The sequence below is a fragment of the Condylostylus longicornis genome, unplaced genomic scaffold (assembly GCF_029603195.1).
Source record: "Condylostylus longicornis isolate FDR11 unplaced genomic scaffold, ASM2960319v2 ptg000049l, whole genome shotgun sequence".
NCBI classification, from domain to species: Eukaryota; Metazoa; Arthropoda; class Insecta; order Diptera; family Dolichopodidae; genus Condylostylus; species Condylostylus longicornis.
The window spans coordinates 8443785-8464522 of record NW_026578018.1 but is presented as its reverse complement, the minus strand read 5'-3'; the positions used below and the strand labels follow the sequence as shown (position 1 = coordinate 8464522).

General features: G+C 24.0%; 1 protein-coding gene across 1 annotated transcript; it reads right to left on the bottom strand.

Moving 5' to 3' along the window:
• Positions 1-1703: 1703 nt before the first annotated feature.
• LOC129611488 (zwei Ig domain protein zig-8-like) lies at positions 1704-19105 on the bottom strand. Its single transcript, XM_055524666.1, has 6 exons — positions 18922-19105; positions 15941-16050; positions 6403-6613; positions 5186-5288; positions 4871-5058; positions 1704-2031 (listed from the first exon to the last, which is right to left on the bottom strand). Exons 1-6 carry the CDS (start codon positions 19103-19105, stop codon positions 1865-1867), a joined length of 963 nt encoding a protein of 320 aa, XP_055380641.1. The 3' UTR covers positions 1704-1864.
• Between the last annotated feature and the right edge of the window lie 1633 nt (positions 19106-20738).

Below are 20738 nucleotides of genomic sequence, written 5' to 3'. Positions count from 1 at the left end.
TTATATTTAACATTAGGTATAATAAAGAGTACAATAAACGTATAGAAACATAAATTAAAATTTTGTAGTTTCGAGCACGTTTTACATATTTTTTATATTTATGATAATTAATATAAGATGCCAATTTTAAAGAATAAAAATATACGAATCCTGTAATCCCGTAATAATAAAAACGAGCTCTGAAAACACAAGAAAAATTATAATATCGCCCTTGATAAACATTATTCCTTGAAATGAATCTAAAAAAAATTTAAAATTATCACTGTTGCCCTCAATTTGTTACAGATTTTTTCTTCCAATATAATAAAGTAAAAAATTTGCTATTAATTATATACGTACATTATAATTATTTTAAACACATTTTTTTTCCATTAAAATGCGATTATTATACTCTATAAACCAATTTTACATACATTATACTCAATAAAGAAAACAAATAAATTGACATAAATAATCGATATTTTCATTTTTTTGTCAAACCTTTTTAAAATATCTAATAAATGGTCAGAAAAGGAATTATCGCCGGAGGGTATGCAATTTTTTTAAAAAATTAATTTTGATATTAGTTCTTAGAATTGTAAAAAATCTGTAATGATAAAGAAGCATAAAATAAAATTAAAATTTAAAAATATGTTTTTGGTATTCCCATACAAAATCATATGCCAAAATCATTACATGTTATCTGTCAATTGAAGTGTTAATATTGAAGAAGAATAAGATTTGTCGTTATTAAATAAAATGAAATATATTAAGATAGTAAAACCAAAAAAAGTAAACAGAACATAAACATTTCTTAATGTTCTATTTATAATGGATACCTTACCTATTTTTAATAAATTAAAGTTGAAAATAAGACAAAAATTAACTAAGACTAGTAAGAAAGTTTTAAAATTGAGAAAAGGTACAAAAGAGTGAAATAATAAATTTTGTTAAATAAAAATTATTTTGTATTTTAAAATTTTTAAAATTAAATTTTATGAGCTAATTTTCAATTAAATAACTAACTCAGCATTTAATAATACAAATCCATATTGTAACATTTCTTAAATAATCCCTTTCATCCCTTTCCATATTACACAGAATTTTAAATATCTAATACAAATTTAGTTTTTATAGAAGTTCAAAATATTTTTATTTAAAAAATGTTTTCAAAATTAAAATACTGACCACAAAAATTATGAGACTTTCTCTCTCTTTACACGGTGGCCTTATATTAACCACGGCAGTGCACATTGACTATGAACTCAAATTAAAATTATGAACGAGCTCAACAACTATTTTATTTCTTTAATTATATTATCATTTTCGTAAAATTTGAAAATATTTTGGTGAAATAAAAATAAATTTTAATGTACAAATTATTTTCAAAATTATTCCTAGCCTTCTTATAATTTTATAGTAATTTTCATATTAAACTTTTTAACCTATTCAATATATTTTTATAATTTTATAAATACATCCATATATTATGTAACATTTTCTTTTTATAAATACTATAGTTATAATAAGTTACATGTGTATAAACACATAAAATTTTTTTAAATTTAATTTTTTTTGTTTTTTGATTTTATAATATTTTTTTAGTTTTCTTAAAAATCTTCTATATTATTTTTTATACATTTATTAATGTCATATACAAACATATATTTTAAATTAATTATAAAATAAGTAATAAAAAAAAATGAAGTGAGTTTGAAATAATTTTGAATAATATATTTTAAATTTATATAATATATTTATACAATAATATCAAGAACATACAGATATAATTTATTATCCTTATGAATTTATTTATACATTTTTTTATATTTCATATCAGTTTTGTTTTGTTTGTTTTGTTCATTTTGTCATATATGTGACATTATCATCTATTGTATCTATCATATATGAAATCCATAATAACGGACGCTGTCTGTGATATGATCAGCTGTTGACATGCTAACATTGATAAAATTATTATTATATACGCTAATGAGGATAAAGATGATAATGGTATACCACAACTTGTTTGCATAGCAGCTGGATGTTCAGCTATTTTATAAATAGAAATAATAATATTGAAAATTTTATTTTAAATTTAAATAAAAGAATTTAATATTATTAATTTATTAAAGATAATAATAAATTGATAAAGATTAAGAATAATTTTTAACAAGCTTTGAATAACGTATTATAAATTTAGCTATAGTTAAAAAATTATTCAGTTGTTTTGAAATTTCAGATTGTACTGCTGCTTATAAAACAAATTTATTAACAATTAATTATTTAATTTATATAATATTTATTTGATAATTTTAAATACAAGATTTTCTGAAATAAAAGTCACACGATTTTATTGCTCATTTTATTTACTTAAAATTAATTAAGCTCAATTAATATAAAATTTGCACCCGATAGCTGTTATAATTTATTTAAATCTTACAGTTAATCAACCCAAAAATTCAAAATTTAAAAAATTTCTTATAAATATTGGAAAAACACTTAATTTTATCAGTTATAAAATTTTTTAATAAAAATTGCATATTTTTAGGGGCATGCTTTATTTATTTTTATATTTCCTAAAATACAATATTCGTAAAAGCGTAATTGCATTAGCTAAAATCATTGAATTTTGGACTTATAAATTATTTAGAATAAATTAATTTTAATAAAACGGCAATTTTATTAAAGAAATTTTAATTTACTTCTAAACATTTCCTAAAATTTAACGAAATAAAAATTAGTTAACTTATGTCCTTTTTTCAGATTTAATGTTTAAAATCAATTTAATAACATTTGTTATAATTTGTTATGTCAAAAATAATATAATTATAAGAAAGAACAGAAAAAATAGAATAAAATATCATTTGAGGAGGTAAAAATAAATTTTAACATTATAAATAAGTCACAATTATTGATCATCAATTAATTATAATATAAATAAAAAGTGATAAAATTGATTGAAAGTTTTATTATGATTGTTATTTTTATTGTTATAACAATAGAAGCAATTTGTAATAAATTTATTAAAAAAATTTTATTTAATTAAAGTATACAAGTATGTATACATTAATAACACATGAATTGCATTGGTTAATAAATCATTGCAAAATTTTTTCAGTATTTACATGAGTTGTTTACATTGATATTCACATTATGTATATAGGATGATTCTGAAAGAGTATGCAACAAAATATACGATTGGTTAGAGGTTTTAAAGAGATTATTGCGATCTAAAAATAAAAATTAATGAAATTTTTTTTTGATTTTTTACATTTAATTACGGTTTTTAATATTTTGACATAGCAATGAATTCCTTGTTATATCTCCTGTACCATAAAAAGTTTTTTAACGTTTGAGTATTCAAATTAAAGCTAAAGCAGCTGGTCAAAATTACGTATAAAAATTTCAAAGTTTCAAAAAATTTCGTACGAAATGATAGTGTTATTAGAAACTAAAACAAAGTAAAAAATGGGAAAAATTTGATTTTTCCTTAAATTCGAATGCTTGGTATTCCGAAAGTACATTAAATAAAAAATCAACTAACACGTTGATTTTAGGCTTCTTACAACGCCTTTTTAAAACTGTTTGTTCACTATCCATTTTTGAACGGAACTTATAGGTAATAACAACTTGAATTAGTATAATTACCGGATTATTTAATGGAAATTCCATTTACCCATTTTTGACCTTCTAATTAACGATATATATTGTTGTATATTTTTCAGAATCACCCTGTATTTTACTATTTACATAAAAATTATTATAATGTGATAAAATATACAATTTTTTTTTTCTATTTACTTTTAATATTGATATTATAAATATTTATATTATTCATTTATAAGTATGAAGAATTCGGAGTCTTATTTAATTTTTATTGACTTTTTTAACCTGTTTTGCATCCTTTTTTTTTATTTTATAAATTCCTTATCCCCACATCTATTATAATTCTCATAGGATAAATTCACTAAATTTTTTGTTTTTTGCTTTAATAAATTTTTTTCCAATTTAAATTAAAATAAATTTTATTTTTTACAAATTTGTGTAGGATGACTAAATAATTTTGTATTCAAATATTGTGTGAGTAGAAGAATAATATTGAAAATTAATGAAATTTCAAAAAAAAAAACATTTTGTAAACAATTTTAATATTTGTAAAATTTTAATAATATTGTTTTTTTTTTGTTTTATTATAATTTTTTTGATCTGAATTTTATTGAAATAAATTCCTTACCATAATATTAAATTGCTTGCACTTTGATTTTACATTGTTATTTATTATTGCAGTAAGAAACTTGAGTAAAAAGTTTTATTAAAATGCAAGTGAAATTTTAATTTAAATTCAATAAATTACAAAATATTTTTAGTTATTTATGAATTTATTATATATATAGAAGAGGCATAATGCGTACATTGAACAAAAATTGTTTCTAAATTTGGATGTAATCTTAAAGTGCACACAATGATAAAATTAATTTATTGAGAAAACCGCAAAAACAATGGAATTAAAATAAATTAGAGCAATATTATTTGTATTTGATTTTGTAATTGACCAAGATTTTGCAACTTGTGGTTTGAATTCAAAACATATCACAAAATTCCTTAAAAATACAAGATCTGCAAAATAATTTTCTTAAGAAATTATTTGGCAACTTCTTAGAAAATGTTTCAAAAATTAACAATCACTATAAATGCATATTATAGATATGTTCTATCGAGTTCAACTGGTAAATCTTATTAATTTGATTAATTTAATTATTATGTATGAAAATTTTAATATTTATTAAAGTTATTGAATAATAAACTTTATATATAAAATAATTATTAAACTCTACAAAATTCCAATAGGTATAAAAAAAAATATTATAAAAATTATAATTATAATTACCATTAAGTACATGTACTTGTACAGATGCTGGAACAGCAGCAGTTGGTACACATGTATAATTTCCAGAATCTTTAAATGTTGCACGTGTTAACATTAATCTACTTGTTGTTCCAGTTTCAGTTTTTTCTGTTTCTAAATTAATACCACCACGAGTCGAATGTAAACTTACTATTTTATTGCCATGATACCTATATATAATAATATTTTGTAATAAAGAATAATATTTTTATAATATTATATAACAGCTTCGAAATTATGCAATATAAAATAATGTTTGTATATTTACCATAAAATAAAATAAGTATGTATATTTACCATAATATAGATGAAGCATGAACATTTACAGCACATGCTAAGGAAATCGTACTATCTCGTTTTACGAAAACTTCAGTAGTACCAAGAATTTTAGCTCGAGCAGCTGAAATTATTAAAAAAGAAACAAAAGAATTACAACTTATAGCAAATTTTAATTTTTTTTTTAGAAAAGAATATATTATAGATTTCATAAGCCCTTTTTGTTTTTTTGTGACAAATATTATTTCAGGAGATAGAATTTCTTGGTTACTTCAAATAAATTTTTCTTAAGCTTAATTCAGCATTAACATGAGCTGAGGAGTAACTGTTATTAATTATTGTGTACTAATAGAGCCTTTATAATTCTGAATTATCAAAACTATAAAAATTACGATATAAAATCAGTCTATTATATACGATATGATTTGCAATAATTATAATAGCCATTTAAAATTTGCCCAAAAATTTAAGAGTTCAATTATTATGCACCAAATTAATTCTATTTTTTGTCAAAATATCTTCAATTTCCTTTAAAGATATCTATAATGAATTTAATACAAAATATTTTTTTTAAAGTGATGAGAAATATTTACATAATAAATGTTCCCATGTATTCAATAAATACTCTCTATATAATAAACTAATCAATAAATTTAAATATGTATAAAATATTTAACATACATACACACATACTTATATTTTATAATAATAATCATAATAAGCTATAATATCCTTTGATAATATTTTTGTTATCCAACATTGATATCATAATAAATATTTTCTGAATACTACGAGTATAGCCACAACAATAATGAAATCAATTATATGATTAGGCAAAAATAAATAAAAAAAATTTATGTCAAATTAACATGTCCATGGATAACAAAAATAATATTGAGAATACTTGTTCATATTATACAAAATTAACTATAGGTATGGCCAAAATATGCCCATAAATATAATTATGTTCATATACAATAGGGGTAAATCTATATGATTTTGAACTAAATTTGCTAGTATTTCTATACTTTTTCTATTTTCCACAAGTTTCTTTTTTATTCAGATATGACCGTATATAATATGAAAATATGTTATATGTATGCCTTATATTATAACACAATTTTTTATATGATGGCAAAAACAAGAAGATTATAAATTTAATAGAAAAAATTCTATATGGGAAAAAAAAAAATTCTAAAAACCCCCACAAAAAAAAAAATACCAAATTTAACACTTACCTGAAACATCAAGTGATACAGCTAAATTGATTTTTGGTTCTGTATTTACTTGGCATTCATATATACCGCTATCACGCTGTTGGGCATATTCAATTTTTAAATCCCAATCATCACTATCTGGTATATGTAATACAGAAAATCTTTGGTCACCAGTATATGTATAAATGTTTGTTGTTAATATATGCAGATCATGTTTTCTCATCCAAGATACCTACGTAATATATACATATGTATATATAATATTTATAAATATAATAAAATATATTTAGATATACAAAAAAGAAAAAAAATCATAAATTAAAAGTAGATATATAAAATAACAGGGTGTCTAAAATTCAATGATATATGCGAGAGTAAAATGATGAAATGGACCCACATATTCACAAAAAATAATAGGGGATATTTTTCTCTTACAACCCTTGCCTTTGAAATATTTGATTGCAGAGTTTGTGTTTCTCAAATTATTCCTTACTTTTAGGTTTTAAGCTTAATCTAAATTTCGCTACGTAGTTTTATTATATTTCATATTATGGCTGCCTTTTTAAAATTGTAGCATTCAGAATTAACTACAGTTTCAGCATAAATATTAAAAATCTTACCCGAATGTCACCCGCATGAGAATTTATAAATAAAGAGTTAACTCACAATTCTAGAGTTATAAATAAACGCATAATAAAAAGATTCAGTTCTGAAAGAAATTTTGTGGAACCAATAATTCTGAAGAAAATGTGAAAAACAAAAAGGATCCCCTATATTATTTTTTGTTCGTCTAGGTTTGATAATAATAATTATCCCACTTGAATAATATTATCGGGTCATGCACAACATGTGTGCACAAAATTTCATATTTTTTCTTGCTTATATAGAAGAAAAATATTGCCATATCCTGTATATGTAAGCAAAAAACTAAAAATGAAAATAAAAAAAGAAAACAAAAATTACCTAGGTCTAGCATAGAAAATATAAATTTTTGAAAAATTTCATAAATTATTTACAATAGATAGAATTTTTTCGCCTTTTTTCCCCTTTTTAGCACTTTTCCAAAAATTTTTTTGAAAAAAGTGCTTATTAGTTTCACTCTGTCCGTCCGTCCGTCCGTCCGTCCGTCCGTCCGTCCGTCCGTCCGTCCGTCCGTCCGTCCGTCTGTCCGTGTGTCTGTTTACAAAACTTCTACATCTTTGAAGATAAAAAGCTGAAATTTAATACGTACATAAATCTTCACTAGAAACTTGTTTCCGTAGAACAAAATTTTTACCTATCTCCTCCCCTCTAGAAGTTATACCCCCCCAAAACCCTAAAAATGGCCTTTTTTAAATATTTGTTGCAATGAAACCATAAGTATTTTTGAAATTTTGCAAACGCAGAAAGGCAGCGGCTTGCTTCCCCTAGCGCGGTATACTATAGTTAAACTTTAGAAAAACAAAATGGCCGTTGAAATTTACCGTTATCTAAAGTCCTTTTTTTCCAAATTTTTGATGTCGTTTTTCTTTTAGATCCTATATTCTAGAACTTTGAAATTTTAGGGGCTTTTAGACATTAACAAATAGTTCATTTCGTTAGAAGAAATTTTTTTTCCATCTCCACCCCCTCTCAAGTTATCACCTCTTGAAAATCGTAAAATTTGAATTTTTGACACCCTATATTTCCGAAACCGCAAGCTTTTCCAAATTTTTATAAACGCAAAAAGCTAACGGTAAATTTCGTGACACTAAAAAATATAATTATTTTTCTTAACTCACACAATTAACCCTTAAAATCGAGCATAATGTTAACCCCTTTTTATGTTAATTTTTGCTTTATTTCAAAGACTGCATATATGCGTCATCCTAAATATATGCAATCCTAGTAATAGTTTTGTATATGAATGAAAATAATTTTTATAGTGTGATAGGTATACATAGACTGTATTTAAAAGCAGAATTTTCACTTGTTGAAGGGAAAAGTGCTACAATACAAACCATTGGTTTGACCTAACTTTATTTTTTTTTCCTATTGAATTTTAGGCTTTTGAGCCTAGAGGATAATTTTCTAATCTACAAATTTTTTTTTTTTTTTTTATAAATATTTATATATGAATGAATTTTTTTATATACCAACTAGCTATGTTTTCTGTTTTCATCCTTAAAATGTATTATGTATGCAGGAAAATAGGTGTAATCAAATAATTCGAATAGAATTTAGTAAAACAACAAAAAAAATACATATACAATAATAATTTCCTTGTTATTGAAATTAACCTATCCCTAACCAATACGAATTAGACTTTGAATAAAATATTTTTCGATATTTTTGTTAAAAAAAAAGTTTGGGTCCAACAGAGAATTTCTTTTAATTTGTTTTTATATTTAAGATCTAATATTATTATATTGCATATGTTCAGGTGGAGTAAATCATATATTCCTAATTAACTTAATAATATTTTAACTCTCCAGCTGACCCAAGGAAATTTTGTGAATAAAAAGGGATTATTATATAATAGGATTGGTTATAATTGATCAATTATAAATGGTTAAAATTTTTCAAAGGATCTGTTATATAATTGAAAATAAATTGGTATAAAAAAGGACATTGAACGTTATTTTATCCAAATTAGAGATGTTAAGATTCAATGGAACGGTACTAAATATTTTTAACAAAATTTAATTTCAGAAAGAACTGGTGATACTTCATTTTCCGTTGTTTAATTTTGTTCGCAACATATCATTATGTTTTCCAATTCTGTTAGAATATTGTTAGAAATCCGGACCAAATCAGAAATCTAATAAAAAATTCTGTTAGAATTCTGGACCAAAGGACATTTGAATTTGACTACAATAATTGGTTGTTGTTTAAATTTTCTTATCGTGGCAAAAGAATGGGCAAGGTGGAACGTATCTACTTTTCTTTTGAGGAAAAAGAGGGTGAATTTGAAAAATTAGAGTTAAAGATCTCTAAAACTCGGTTCAAACTGATACCTTTTAAATGGATTTTTTTTGGCGAAAAGTTTTAACAGCAAATTCTGAACACGTGTTTGAATCAGAAAAGCTTCAACAGATACTGAAGACTTTTTAAATGGCCCAGGAACACAACTATAGCAATAATTTACATATTATCTAAAGTATTCAAAGAAGTAACTAAAATTTTATAAGCAGCATAAAACAAGCACACTTTCAATACGAATTCTATATTCGATAAATAGCTCAACAAATAATACCTCCTTGCGTCCTTTTATAGGGAAATTATTAAAAGTTCTCGAATTCTCCAAATTTCATGTGACTGAATTGAAATGACTAAAATGATAATTTCAATGTCAATGTATTTTTTTTATCGTATGAAGGTTCAATTTTCAAAAAATTTTTTAACTATAACATTATTTTGACCTTTATAATAATTTTACAAGATAATAATAATGAAATATTTAGTTTTTAAGCAATAATTAAACTTGAATTTTCTATATAATTTTTTTGCAAAATAATTTTTCATGTTAAAATTTCAAAAATTTCATTTTAATAACGTGAATTCAAAGATATTTTGTTGTTTACTTTTTAAAAAATTGTTCAAGCGATTTTTTTTTTTTTGAAATTTTCTATATTTTTGTATAGAAAATTTACTTCATGTTGAATCTCATATTTATCAAAGCGTAATAATAATAATCATAATAATAATTTATACTCTAGAGATTTTAAAAGAGGAAAAATTAAAAAATAGTTGAAATTCTAATATTAAGTATGAAAAAATTTTTAACTAAATTTGAGATATCAAAAAATTCGAGAGTATTATGAGAATCTAAATTTGAAGAAGATCAGTAGGAACATGACTTGGCAATGTCCCAATGAAAGGTATATTAATTGTGGTATGGAGTTTATTGAAGCAGTCTTCTGCGGTATAAGCATGTTTTATACATGATGTATATATAATATTTTTGCTCAATGTAAAATTCTTCATTGGTTAAGACACTCAAAAACGAACAACGCAAACACCACTAAAAGTGCTACTTTTCTCCCAAAAACGGACCCTTTTTGTAATTGTACCAATTTTGCCAACGGATTCGGTTATCTACCACACAACCTTAAAAGCTAATATCTATATGTATGAAATTGGGAAATTGTGTGTCGAATCACAGAGCAAATATTATATTCTTAAAATTGTTTGTGAAATGGTTTGATAGGTTCAGATAGCTGCTGTACAACTTCAAAAATTAATTTTAAATATTCAGAAAAAGAATAAAGTCAAATTCATGAAACTTTGCTATCGTTTTCCCAATTATAGATCAGACATATTCCCGAAGTTTTTATATAATTTTTGGAAAGAATCGAGTAACTTCTATACAACTATGAAAGCTAATATTGTAAATATTTTAAAAACCAACTTTGCAGACAAGTTGCAGGATATAATTCATGTAGATCGACTGAAACGTTTTTACTTATTATTACGCGTGATATAACTATTACAGGATTGAATTGACTAGAATTTTCAAAGAAATTCTTTACGTTCCACTCTATCATCCACTGATTTCGAATTCAATATTTCAAATAATAATGTAAGAGAATTTCGTGAATTTGCTTCCAAAAATTTCTATCAATTGTCGTATTCTTAACGTAAAAACTAATTTGAATAAATTTATAATACCCAAAATAAAAAATTTATAACGCTTTCATACATAAACCCAAAACAATTTTATGTGCAATAAAAATAAATACATACGTTGATAATGTAAAATCATCAGTTTTTATTATGATATCCCTCCTATGTGGTATAACATTATTCATGATAATATTGTCAACCTTGTACCTATTCAAATTTATTTGTGGTTGAATACTTTAGTTTGCATAACTGTTTATACATGAATAAGTTCAATTTCTAAAATGTATTCTAACTAAATATGAATATTTCACATTCAATTATAAATTGTGTGTACCACAAAAAAAAAAATATGATCTAAATTAGAAAAAGAAATTGTGCAATATATGTACATGAGTATGTAGATTGAACATAAACAAATACAATTTAGTTTTGTTTTATTGTTAAAATGACACTTAGTGAAATAAAGTAGAAGACTAAAACTAAATAAAAACAATATTAATGAAGGGAAGCAAACTTTAAGTTGTAAATTTTTTCTGGCAAAAATTTATTGTCACAATGAACTACAATAACCATTTGAAAATTTTCAAATTTAAGACGTAATATTAATTACTAGCTAAATGATCTTTGTCTAACTATACATAATATTATTAATGTACAAAATTTCTTTTGAAAATGTGCTAACACAATTTTTCTCCATTTTCCGATAATATCAGTGAAATTAAAAGGATTATTCTTAATTTACCTTGATATCCTCTAAAACTATAATGCATTTCACGTTATTTATTCACAACATGATATGAGCTCATCAATACGAATATTCACATTCATTCCATGTGAGATTGTTTGTAGGTACGCAATGTTAAAAAATTACTTTATTTATCCAGTCAACCACACTATTGACAATTTGAAATTAAAGAAGGCTATTTTCTTTTTCTTTCTCGATTAGTTTTTGTTTTTCATTTTGTTTTTTTTTTGTTTTATTTAAAATCCCTTTTCATTGGATCAAGGCTAATTTTTCCAATCAATTTTTAGTATCCATAAAAATATATTGTACAATGTTCTGAATAAACACCTCTTTTTAGAACTTTTCCAAAAAATTTTTTGAAAAAAGTGCTTATTAGTTTCACTCTGTCCGTCCGTCCGTCCGTCCGTCCGTCCGTCCGTCCGTCCGTCCGTCCGTCCGTCCGTCCGTCCGTCCGTCCGTCCGTCCGTCCGTCCGACCGTCCGTCCGTCCGTCCGTCCGTCTGTCCGTGTGTCTGTTTACAAAACTTCTACACCTTTGAAGATAGAAAGCTGAAATTTAATACGTACATAGATCTTCACTAGAAACTTATTTTCGTAGAACAAAATTTTCAACTATCTCCCCCCCTCTAGAAGTTATACCCCCCCAAAACCCTAAAAATGGCCTTTTTTAAATATTTGTTGCAATGAAACCATAAGCATTTTTGAAATTTTGCAAACTCAGAAAGGCAGTGGCTTGCTTCCCCTTGCGCGGTATACTATAGTTCAACTTAAGAAAAACAAAATGGCCGTTCAAATTTACCGTTATTTAAAGTTCTTTTTTTCCAAATTTTTGATGTCATTTTTCTTCTAGACCCCAGACTGTAGAAGCTTGAAATTTTAGGAGCTTTTAGACATTAACAAATAGTTCATTTCGTTAGAAAAAAATTTTTTTCCATCTCCACCCCCTCTCAAGATATCACCTCTTGAAATTCGTAAAATTTGAATTTTTGACACCTTATATTTCCGAAACCGCAAACTTTTCCAAATTTTTGTAAACGCAAAAAGCTAACGGTAAATTCCATGAAATTAAAAAATATAATTATTTTTCTTAACTCACACAATTAACCCTTAAAATCGAGCATTATGTTAACCCCTTTTTATATTAATTTTTGCTTTATTTCAAAGACTGCATATATGTGTCATCCTAAATATATGCAGTCCTAGAAATAGTTTTGTATATTAATGAAAATAATTTTAATAGTGTGATAGCTATACATAGACTGTATTTAAAAGCAGAATTTTCACTTGTTGAAGGGAAAAGTGCTACAATACAAATCATTGGTTTGACCCAACTTTTTTATTTTTTATACATATGTACATACATGAATACTTGTTATTATACATAAATTTTAAATATATTTGTTGTGTGTATACCATTTACAAATGTGTAGCAGTATCAGAACAAAATAATGATACACATGTAACTGTAGTGTGTATCATTAATTTGTTATGATACCACGGAAAGGATTCTAAAATTTTGCGCTTAATTCTAAATTTCAAAACCTGTAAGTATTTGGTTGAAATTATCTCTATGCTTATGAGTTTTATTTAAAAATTGTTTTAAATACTTTACAGAATCCAACAGAAACAGTCAAGAAATATTTCTGACTCTTTGATTATGACTTTTTCACTTAGACTCTTTAATTCTGATTAATTGATTTTAACTTCTTCATCTGATTGATTGGTCCTTTTTAATTTGTTCTTTGTGTTTTTTACTCCAACTCCAAACCGTCATCTCAAATTTGACGAAAGTATATATGTACTAATATAAACAATTTCAATTTGCGTAGAATTCAATTATTTTATATTCTAATTTAGAGGTGAAAGTGCAACCTTACCTCTCAGAATTTATTGTCAACGCATGAAAGCTTAACATTTCAACAACATTCCACTCCCTTTGTCTAAAACATCCGCATCTCATAATCATTCCGTTCAACTCTGCCATTTATTCAATACTAGATGACAAAAAACGTTTCATGGGAACTTAGTAAAGATGTGAGTATTTGTTTAAGTACTCACATTATAATATTTGTAAAATAGTTTGTATATATTTACGCAAACATTTACAATTTACATATGGACATCAAAATTACACGCAAATACGTAGGATTCAGATGCTTCAATGTACTCAAAATGATAGAATACACTTATAAAAACAAAAAGGGTTTTTATTTTTGTTTATTTTTTTTTTTACTTTTTTTCTTTCCTGTAAACCTTATATTGCTATTGTACTTTTGTCCTTAATCCAAATGACTCCAGGATATTTATCTAGGAAGAAGAAAATCCCATAAATTTTGAAATTGGGTCAATAAATGTTAAAATTTGTTTTAATAAGCACCTTAGAATATTGGTTCAAGCTTTCTATAACTATACCATTAGAAAGAGAGAAAGAAAAAGGAAAGAAAAAAAAAACATAATAAAATCTCTTATGTTTATTTGGAATACAAAATAAAAAAATATTAACTCAATATTGAGCATGTGTTTAAACTCATTTTTATTTCGTTTATAACTGTGCTAAATTTAAAATGTGTCGACACTAAATAAAATGCTGAATTTCATAGGAACATTATTAAATTAAAATCTTGTAAAATTAGAGAATATTTTTATTTTTGGCCTTATATACCAAACATTTCGGGGATATTAGGTAAATCTAGCAATTTATATTCGAAACGAATTTGTTGAAAATCGATCGATTACATAGATAGATTCGATTGAGTGCTGGCAAAAATGATAATGTCTCTGCGAGTGACAAAATTATGCTCTGCAAATTGCAAGAAATAAAATTTATATAAAGGATTTCTTAGGAACATTAATGAGGCAAAGGTACACAACAAAATATTTTAACTAAACTTGAAACCCTACCAGTTTCAAGTGATTCATTATTAGTGCCTGTTAAATATTATGTTTACCTTAATATAGTAAAGGTTTAACTTGATTTTTTATTTCGAATTTAACTTAAAAATAGAAAACGCTACAGGACAGGAATATTTTACAAAAAAGAAAACCTTAATTTTTTTTTTTCTGTTTTATGAAAGTATTTCCAGGACTCTATTTGATTTAATTTTTGTTTTTTTTTTCCTTTTTATCTCGACACATTTTTTAATAGTTTTATACTGTGCTACATAATATACGAATAAGATTAAGTACGAATCAATTTTGGAAAAGAGTGAATCAATAATGTTATATAAATAAAGGAGATATCGTTGAAGTGGTTTAATCAGAATGAGAAAGTTTTGTATATACAAAACAAATACATACATACAATATGAAATAAAGAAAATTTTTCGAGGAACAACGAAATACCAAATACAAAATTTACGTAAAGTAGAAAAGGCACCATATTATAATTTTATGAGATTGATTTTTTTTTTATGAGGATATGATATTATCCCTCAATCTATACACACATACATATTATTATAATATAAATTTAAGTAATAAATTTAAGGATATTTAATGATTATTCAAATTTCCAATTGAGATTAACTTTTTTTCCATATATTTTTATAGTAAAAAAAAATGTATATCTAGTTGTATAGATGGACTATAATACATACACGAATATCCTGTTTATTTTCCTGATTTTTTTTATAGATTCAAATCAATATAGATTTTGTTATGTTAATAGGAAGAGTGTTCTAAATATAAATCCAATTTTATTTTTTCCTTGTAAATTATATAAAATTTTACAAAATTAAATATACAAAATTAGTTCAATATTTTTGGAATTATTTTATAGTAATCTTAATAACAGGGTTATAATAAATAAAATCTAAATTGAAAATATTTTCATTTATAGAGAAAAATTATGGCGTACATGTGAGAGTATGTTGTATTTTTTTAATAATACGCGTATAATAAATTAAAAAATATCCAAAAAAATTCATATTTCAAATCATTGAATACTGTAAATATTCTATTTGATCCTTTTATCCTGAATTATTAATAACATTGTTATTATGAATTTTATTAAAAAATACACACATATTTTATGATATTGTTAAATAAAATATCTTCTATAGTTGGTTAAGAAAAAAAATATTTTTCAATAAAATTTCATGTTAATCACAAATTCTCCTACAGATTTCAAACTATAAGGATTTTAGCCCTATAGAAGACCATCATAGATTATTTTTAAAACTAATTATAATTATTTTAAGAAAATTTTAAAATCTGATAATTTTTTACTTACCGTCCGATTTCCTTTATTTTTAACTTTACATTTTAAAATGGCTGCATCATCGACTATGGTGGTAACACTTCTTGGACTAACATCATCAAAATATGGTTTTTCTATCAGTCCTATAATAATATTAAAATATTAAAAATACAAAACTATTATAAATTTCTGCATATTAAAGAAAATTCAAGTACTTATATTAAAAAATATTTTTATGTAATATGAAATTATTTTTGAAAATTTTATATTCTAGAATTTTATAATGTAAATAAATAATTTAAAGAAAATCATCAACTGCAACAATAGTCTTTAATGAAATAGTAAGCAAATCTAAGCAAATTTTCTCAACAAACTGTTGTTTAATTCACAGCAATTTCATAATTAAAACAAAACTGAAAAAATCAATAATAATAGTTTGAAATATACATATAAGTATATGTTTTCGATCAACATCAAATTCTGAGTCGATTTAACCATATCTATCCGTCTTTTCGTTCGTCTTTCCGTCCGTCGGTCTGAATGATAACTCATAAACTAATTCAGCTCGAATCAGTGGTTCGGGTAGCTACCCTACAACTTCGAAAGTCATTTTGCTATATTTTAAAAATGATTGAAGTTATAATATTCAAGTTGTTGAAATTTTTTGATTCCTTGTGGTAGCTATCACACAACAGTTCTTTAGTTATAACTTAGAATCTATTGAAATTACAGTAGTTAATATGGTTATGTGACATTATTATAAAAATGTGTTAAAAAATCCCCTATCTGTGATTTATTTTCCTTATTTTCCGAGTAAATTTTCAAATTTCAGTTGAATGCAATAGTTGAGCACAACTTAAATGTTCTGTAGAGCATATTTGTTCGCCCATAGGATAACAAGTTACTACGGGTGTTACAGAGTTGACATGATCAACTCTATTTTACTTTAATTCTCCTTTTTTTCTGTGGAACTAAAATGCTTTAGTTTATAAGTTTATTGTAAATTTATAACTATATATAAAAATCTACATTTTATATTATTAACACAAAATTTGAACTTCAAACAAAAATTTTCAATGTTTTATTCGATTATTTTAATTGGTAATTTTTGTTTTTTTTTTTTGCATATCACAATAATTATATTTTTCTATAGTGGCACTGTATTAAAAAAAATTGTCAAAAATCTATGTAAATATTTAAAATATTTTTTGAAAATTAAACAAAACTTTCATTGACACACACAAACATATATAATTTTAGCACATCTACAACAAATTTTTGAAAAAAAGAATATGCTTATAAGTTTCAATTTGGCTGACTCTCCATCTGTTTATCATTTATGTTTTTTGCATCGTATGAAATTTCTACACTTATCTGGAGGACCGGAAAATTTATTTTCGAAAATATTTATTTTGTTTGGACTTAAATTAGATATTATTTCTATTCTCTTTCTCTTTCTCTCCTAAATTTATGCTATTTGAATACATAGTATGATATTAGAGAGTAATGCAAGTACCTATATTCAAGATTTTTAAAATTTTACTAGTTTAAGGAAAATGTGCTGCCCTATATCAATATTAATTGGCTTGATTCGAATTTGTTATAAGAGTGTATAACAGCTAAAATATAGTCAGATTTTAAATAATTAAAAATTTATAAATAATTTTTTTTTTGATATTTTGCTTCTTTTTTTTTGTAATTGTAAAATAATTTCAAGGATACTTTAAAATCCCATTTAATTATATTATTTTCCTTTTATTTGTGTATATAAGCAACGATAATATAACAGTAATAATAATCATTTATTCTTATTATTGTAATTTTTGCTTTTTTTTTGTGCAGTAATTTTTCTGCCTTTTGTTTTTTTATGTTTAAATTTTTAATTTATTATTCAAGGATATAAAAATATTATGAATATAATACTATTTTGTTTATTATATTATTTATTATGTATACAAGTACATTCGTATATACTTGATTATTTCATATATGTAGCTCATTATTAATAATATAATATATTAAATATATTGTTTAAGGAATGTTCAATTTATATATTATTTTTATATTCAATTATAAAATATAATATCTATATTGAGGTTAAATATAATATTATTTATATATTATAAGAATATATTATAATATTATGTAAATAATATAACAGATATAAAACGACATCAATGAATTTTGAAAACAAAAAGATTAATTATTATTATTCACAAGAGAATTCTCCTGTTGGTTCGTTCTCTCATACAAAAATCATAATAATTTCTTTGGTTGTAATGAAGTATGTCATATATGAATTTATAATTTACGATAATATTATTTAAACCAACAAAGATGTTGATAATTATTTTATTAAATTCTTTATATTTTATTTACTTATAATATAGAGATTTTGTATATTCAACTAGGAAAGGAAATTTCTTGCAGTTTTCATTTAAATTTAATGAATAAATTGATCAATTTGTGAAGAAAAATAGGAATTTAAAAAAAAATCGGAAACGACAAACATTTTCAGTAAGCTCATATAATAGGAATTGGAATATTTTTCATGATTTTCTCGCACAAAATAAAATATTTCATAATTTCAAGGGGAACCATTTTATATTAACAAAATGTAAGTCTGAATTTTTCTTCATCAAAATTCAATTTTAATATCCTCATTTTTTCACTCAACACTTTTAAATTTTCATCGTCTTTCGATTATTTCTTTAATACTTTTTCGAAATTTTTGACAAAATAAATTTTAAACTATACAATTCGCTAATTACAATTTTCATTATTCACCATTAATGATTTATGACATATTAAAATATTACATGTAGTCTTGGAAATGAAAGGAAAACAAAATTGCTAATAGGGTAATTAATAAATAAAATAAAACCGAACGAAAAATTATGAAAATTCAAAGGATAATGTTTTGGTTTTGTTTAATTTTACTATGATTTTTCTTCTTTCTTTTTATAGCCCACATTTTTGTTACAAAATAAGTGCAGAAAATTTTGTCTTAATACTCAGGTGCTGATGGCGCAGTTGACTTGGCGGGGCTTTCTCAGTGTTGAGGAACTCACATTTAAATCCCTGAGCGATATCTCCTGGTATTTGCTTGAAACCAGTGTAGTGTAAGCGGGATATGTTAAGGTTACAATAAGCCATGGCTAACTGTGGTAGTCGAAGGGGAGAAATTCGTTTGCCCATATCTCTACGTCTTATGCCTTGATATATATTTAAAAACTTTAAATTAAATGTAAGATTGTTGTGGAAATATTTCTTCACACGTCATAACACCGAAGCTGTACTATATTTGCAACTGTATTCTAATTACTAATAAACGGTAATACCAATAATATTTAATACATGTTGGTTTTTACATTCATTACTATAAAACAGGACAATTTCATAAACTCAGGTTACAAGTTTTCCCAAAAACACTGTTTAATAAAAAACTGTCTGCCAATTACAAAGCTATTACTAGAAATTCACTTTATTTCTCTGAATAATAATAGATACTAAGAAAGTCTGAAATAATTATTAAAATAAGTCAATAAAATAAAATTATAAGACTCTAATATTAAGGCTCGAAACTTTAATAAACTTTACTAAATTTTAAATAAATTTCTTTTAATAAAACAACCTACGAGCAATAATTTTTTCTTTGACTCTCATTAAATTAAAAACCTACGCTTAAGGAATAGACTTTAGTTCAATAGGGAATAATTAATTATTGAAACTTTCCGAAAAATAATGTTTTCTTAATACAACTTTTTTAATATCGTCTGGTATGTAATCTAAACAATTACTTTGTTATGTTAGTAATTATTTTCTTATTTTTAATTACACAATATTCATAAACGAATTGACACAAAAAAAAAATCATAAAACTATAAAAGGAAAAAAAAAATCATTGTATCCTTTTTCCTTTTGGGGACAGAGACAGACAAACAGCCTACTTAAAGAATATTATGACCACAACTTTTCATATTGTTCATTGATGATTAGAGAACTTTTTACATTCCATAAAATGATGGCTATATGTTCCCCTTTTTTTTTCTTTTTTTCTTTCTACGGTTCTGTCCTTTATTTTTCAATCTGATGGTTTACAGGATATCCGTACCAAATGATAAATTATTTTCCCTAGACTTGGCGACTTGTAATAACCTACAATATCAGCCCGTACATGCATTTGTACATATACATGCAAAATATTTTAAAGCAAAAATCAAAAAAAGCAAGAAAAAAAAATAAAATTAAGTTGGAAAGAGAAAGAAAAAAGAGAAAATTAATTCGATTCTTTTAAGCTTATAAAGAAAAAAAAGAACAACAAAACAGTAAAATTGAAGTAAATCGAAAAAAAACTTTTATGTAATATTTATACAGAAAAATTTTATGTATAAATAATTTTATGTATATACATATAAAATGTAAATGGGGGTCTATATAATGAATATTCTCCAGCCCATAAATTTCATATTAACACATAACACAGCACAGTAGTAGTGGTGGTTGTAGAAATTATAGCAAGGAATACCAAAATAAAGTATAGCAGAATAAAAACAAAAACAAAATGAGAAAAAAAAGGAACGAATCATTTTGTTAAAATTCCCAAATCTCCTCATCAATCATTTATATATGTTATTTGCCAAATTGTGTAAAAAGAGCTCAAGCAAAAATGAACAAAAAAAGAAAATTAAAACAGAAAACTTAAAATATAAAAGTTATTTTCCTTACCCACAAACATGTTTTCTCAATTAACTATTTTTATATTTTATTTTCAATATTAATTTATAGTACATACACAATACAAACATATTGTATTCTAAAAGTAGATTCT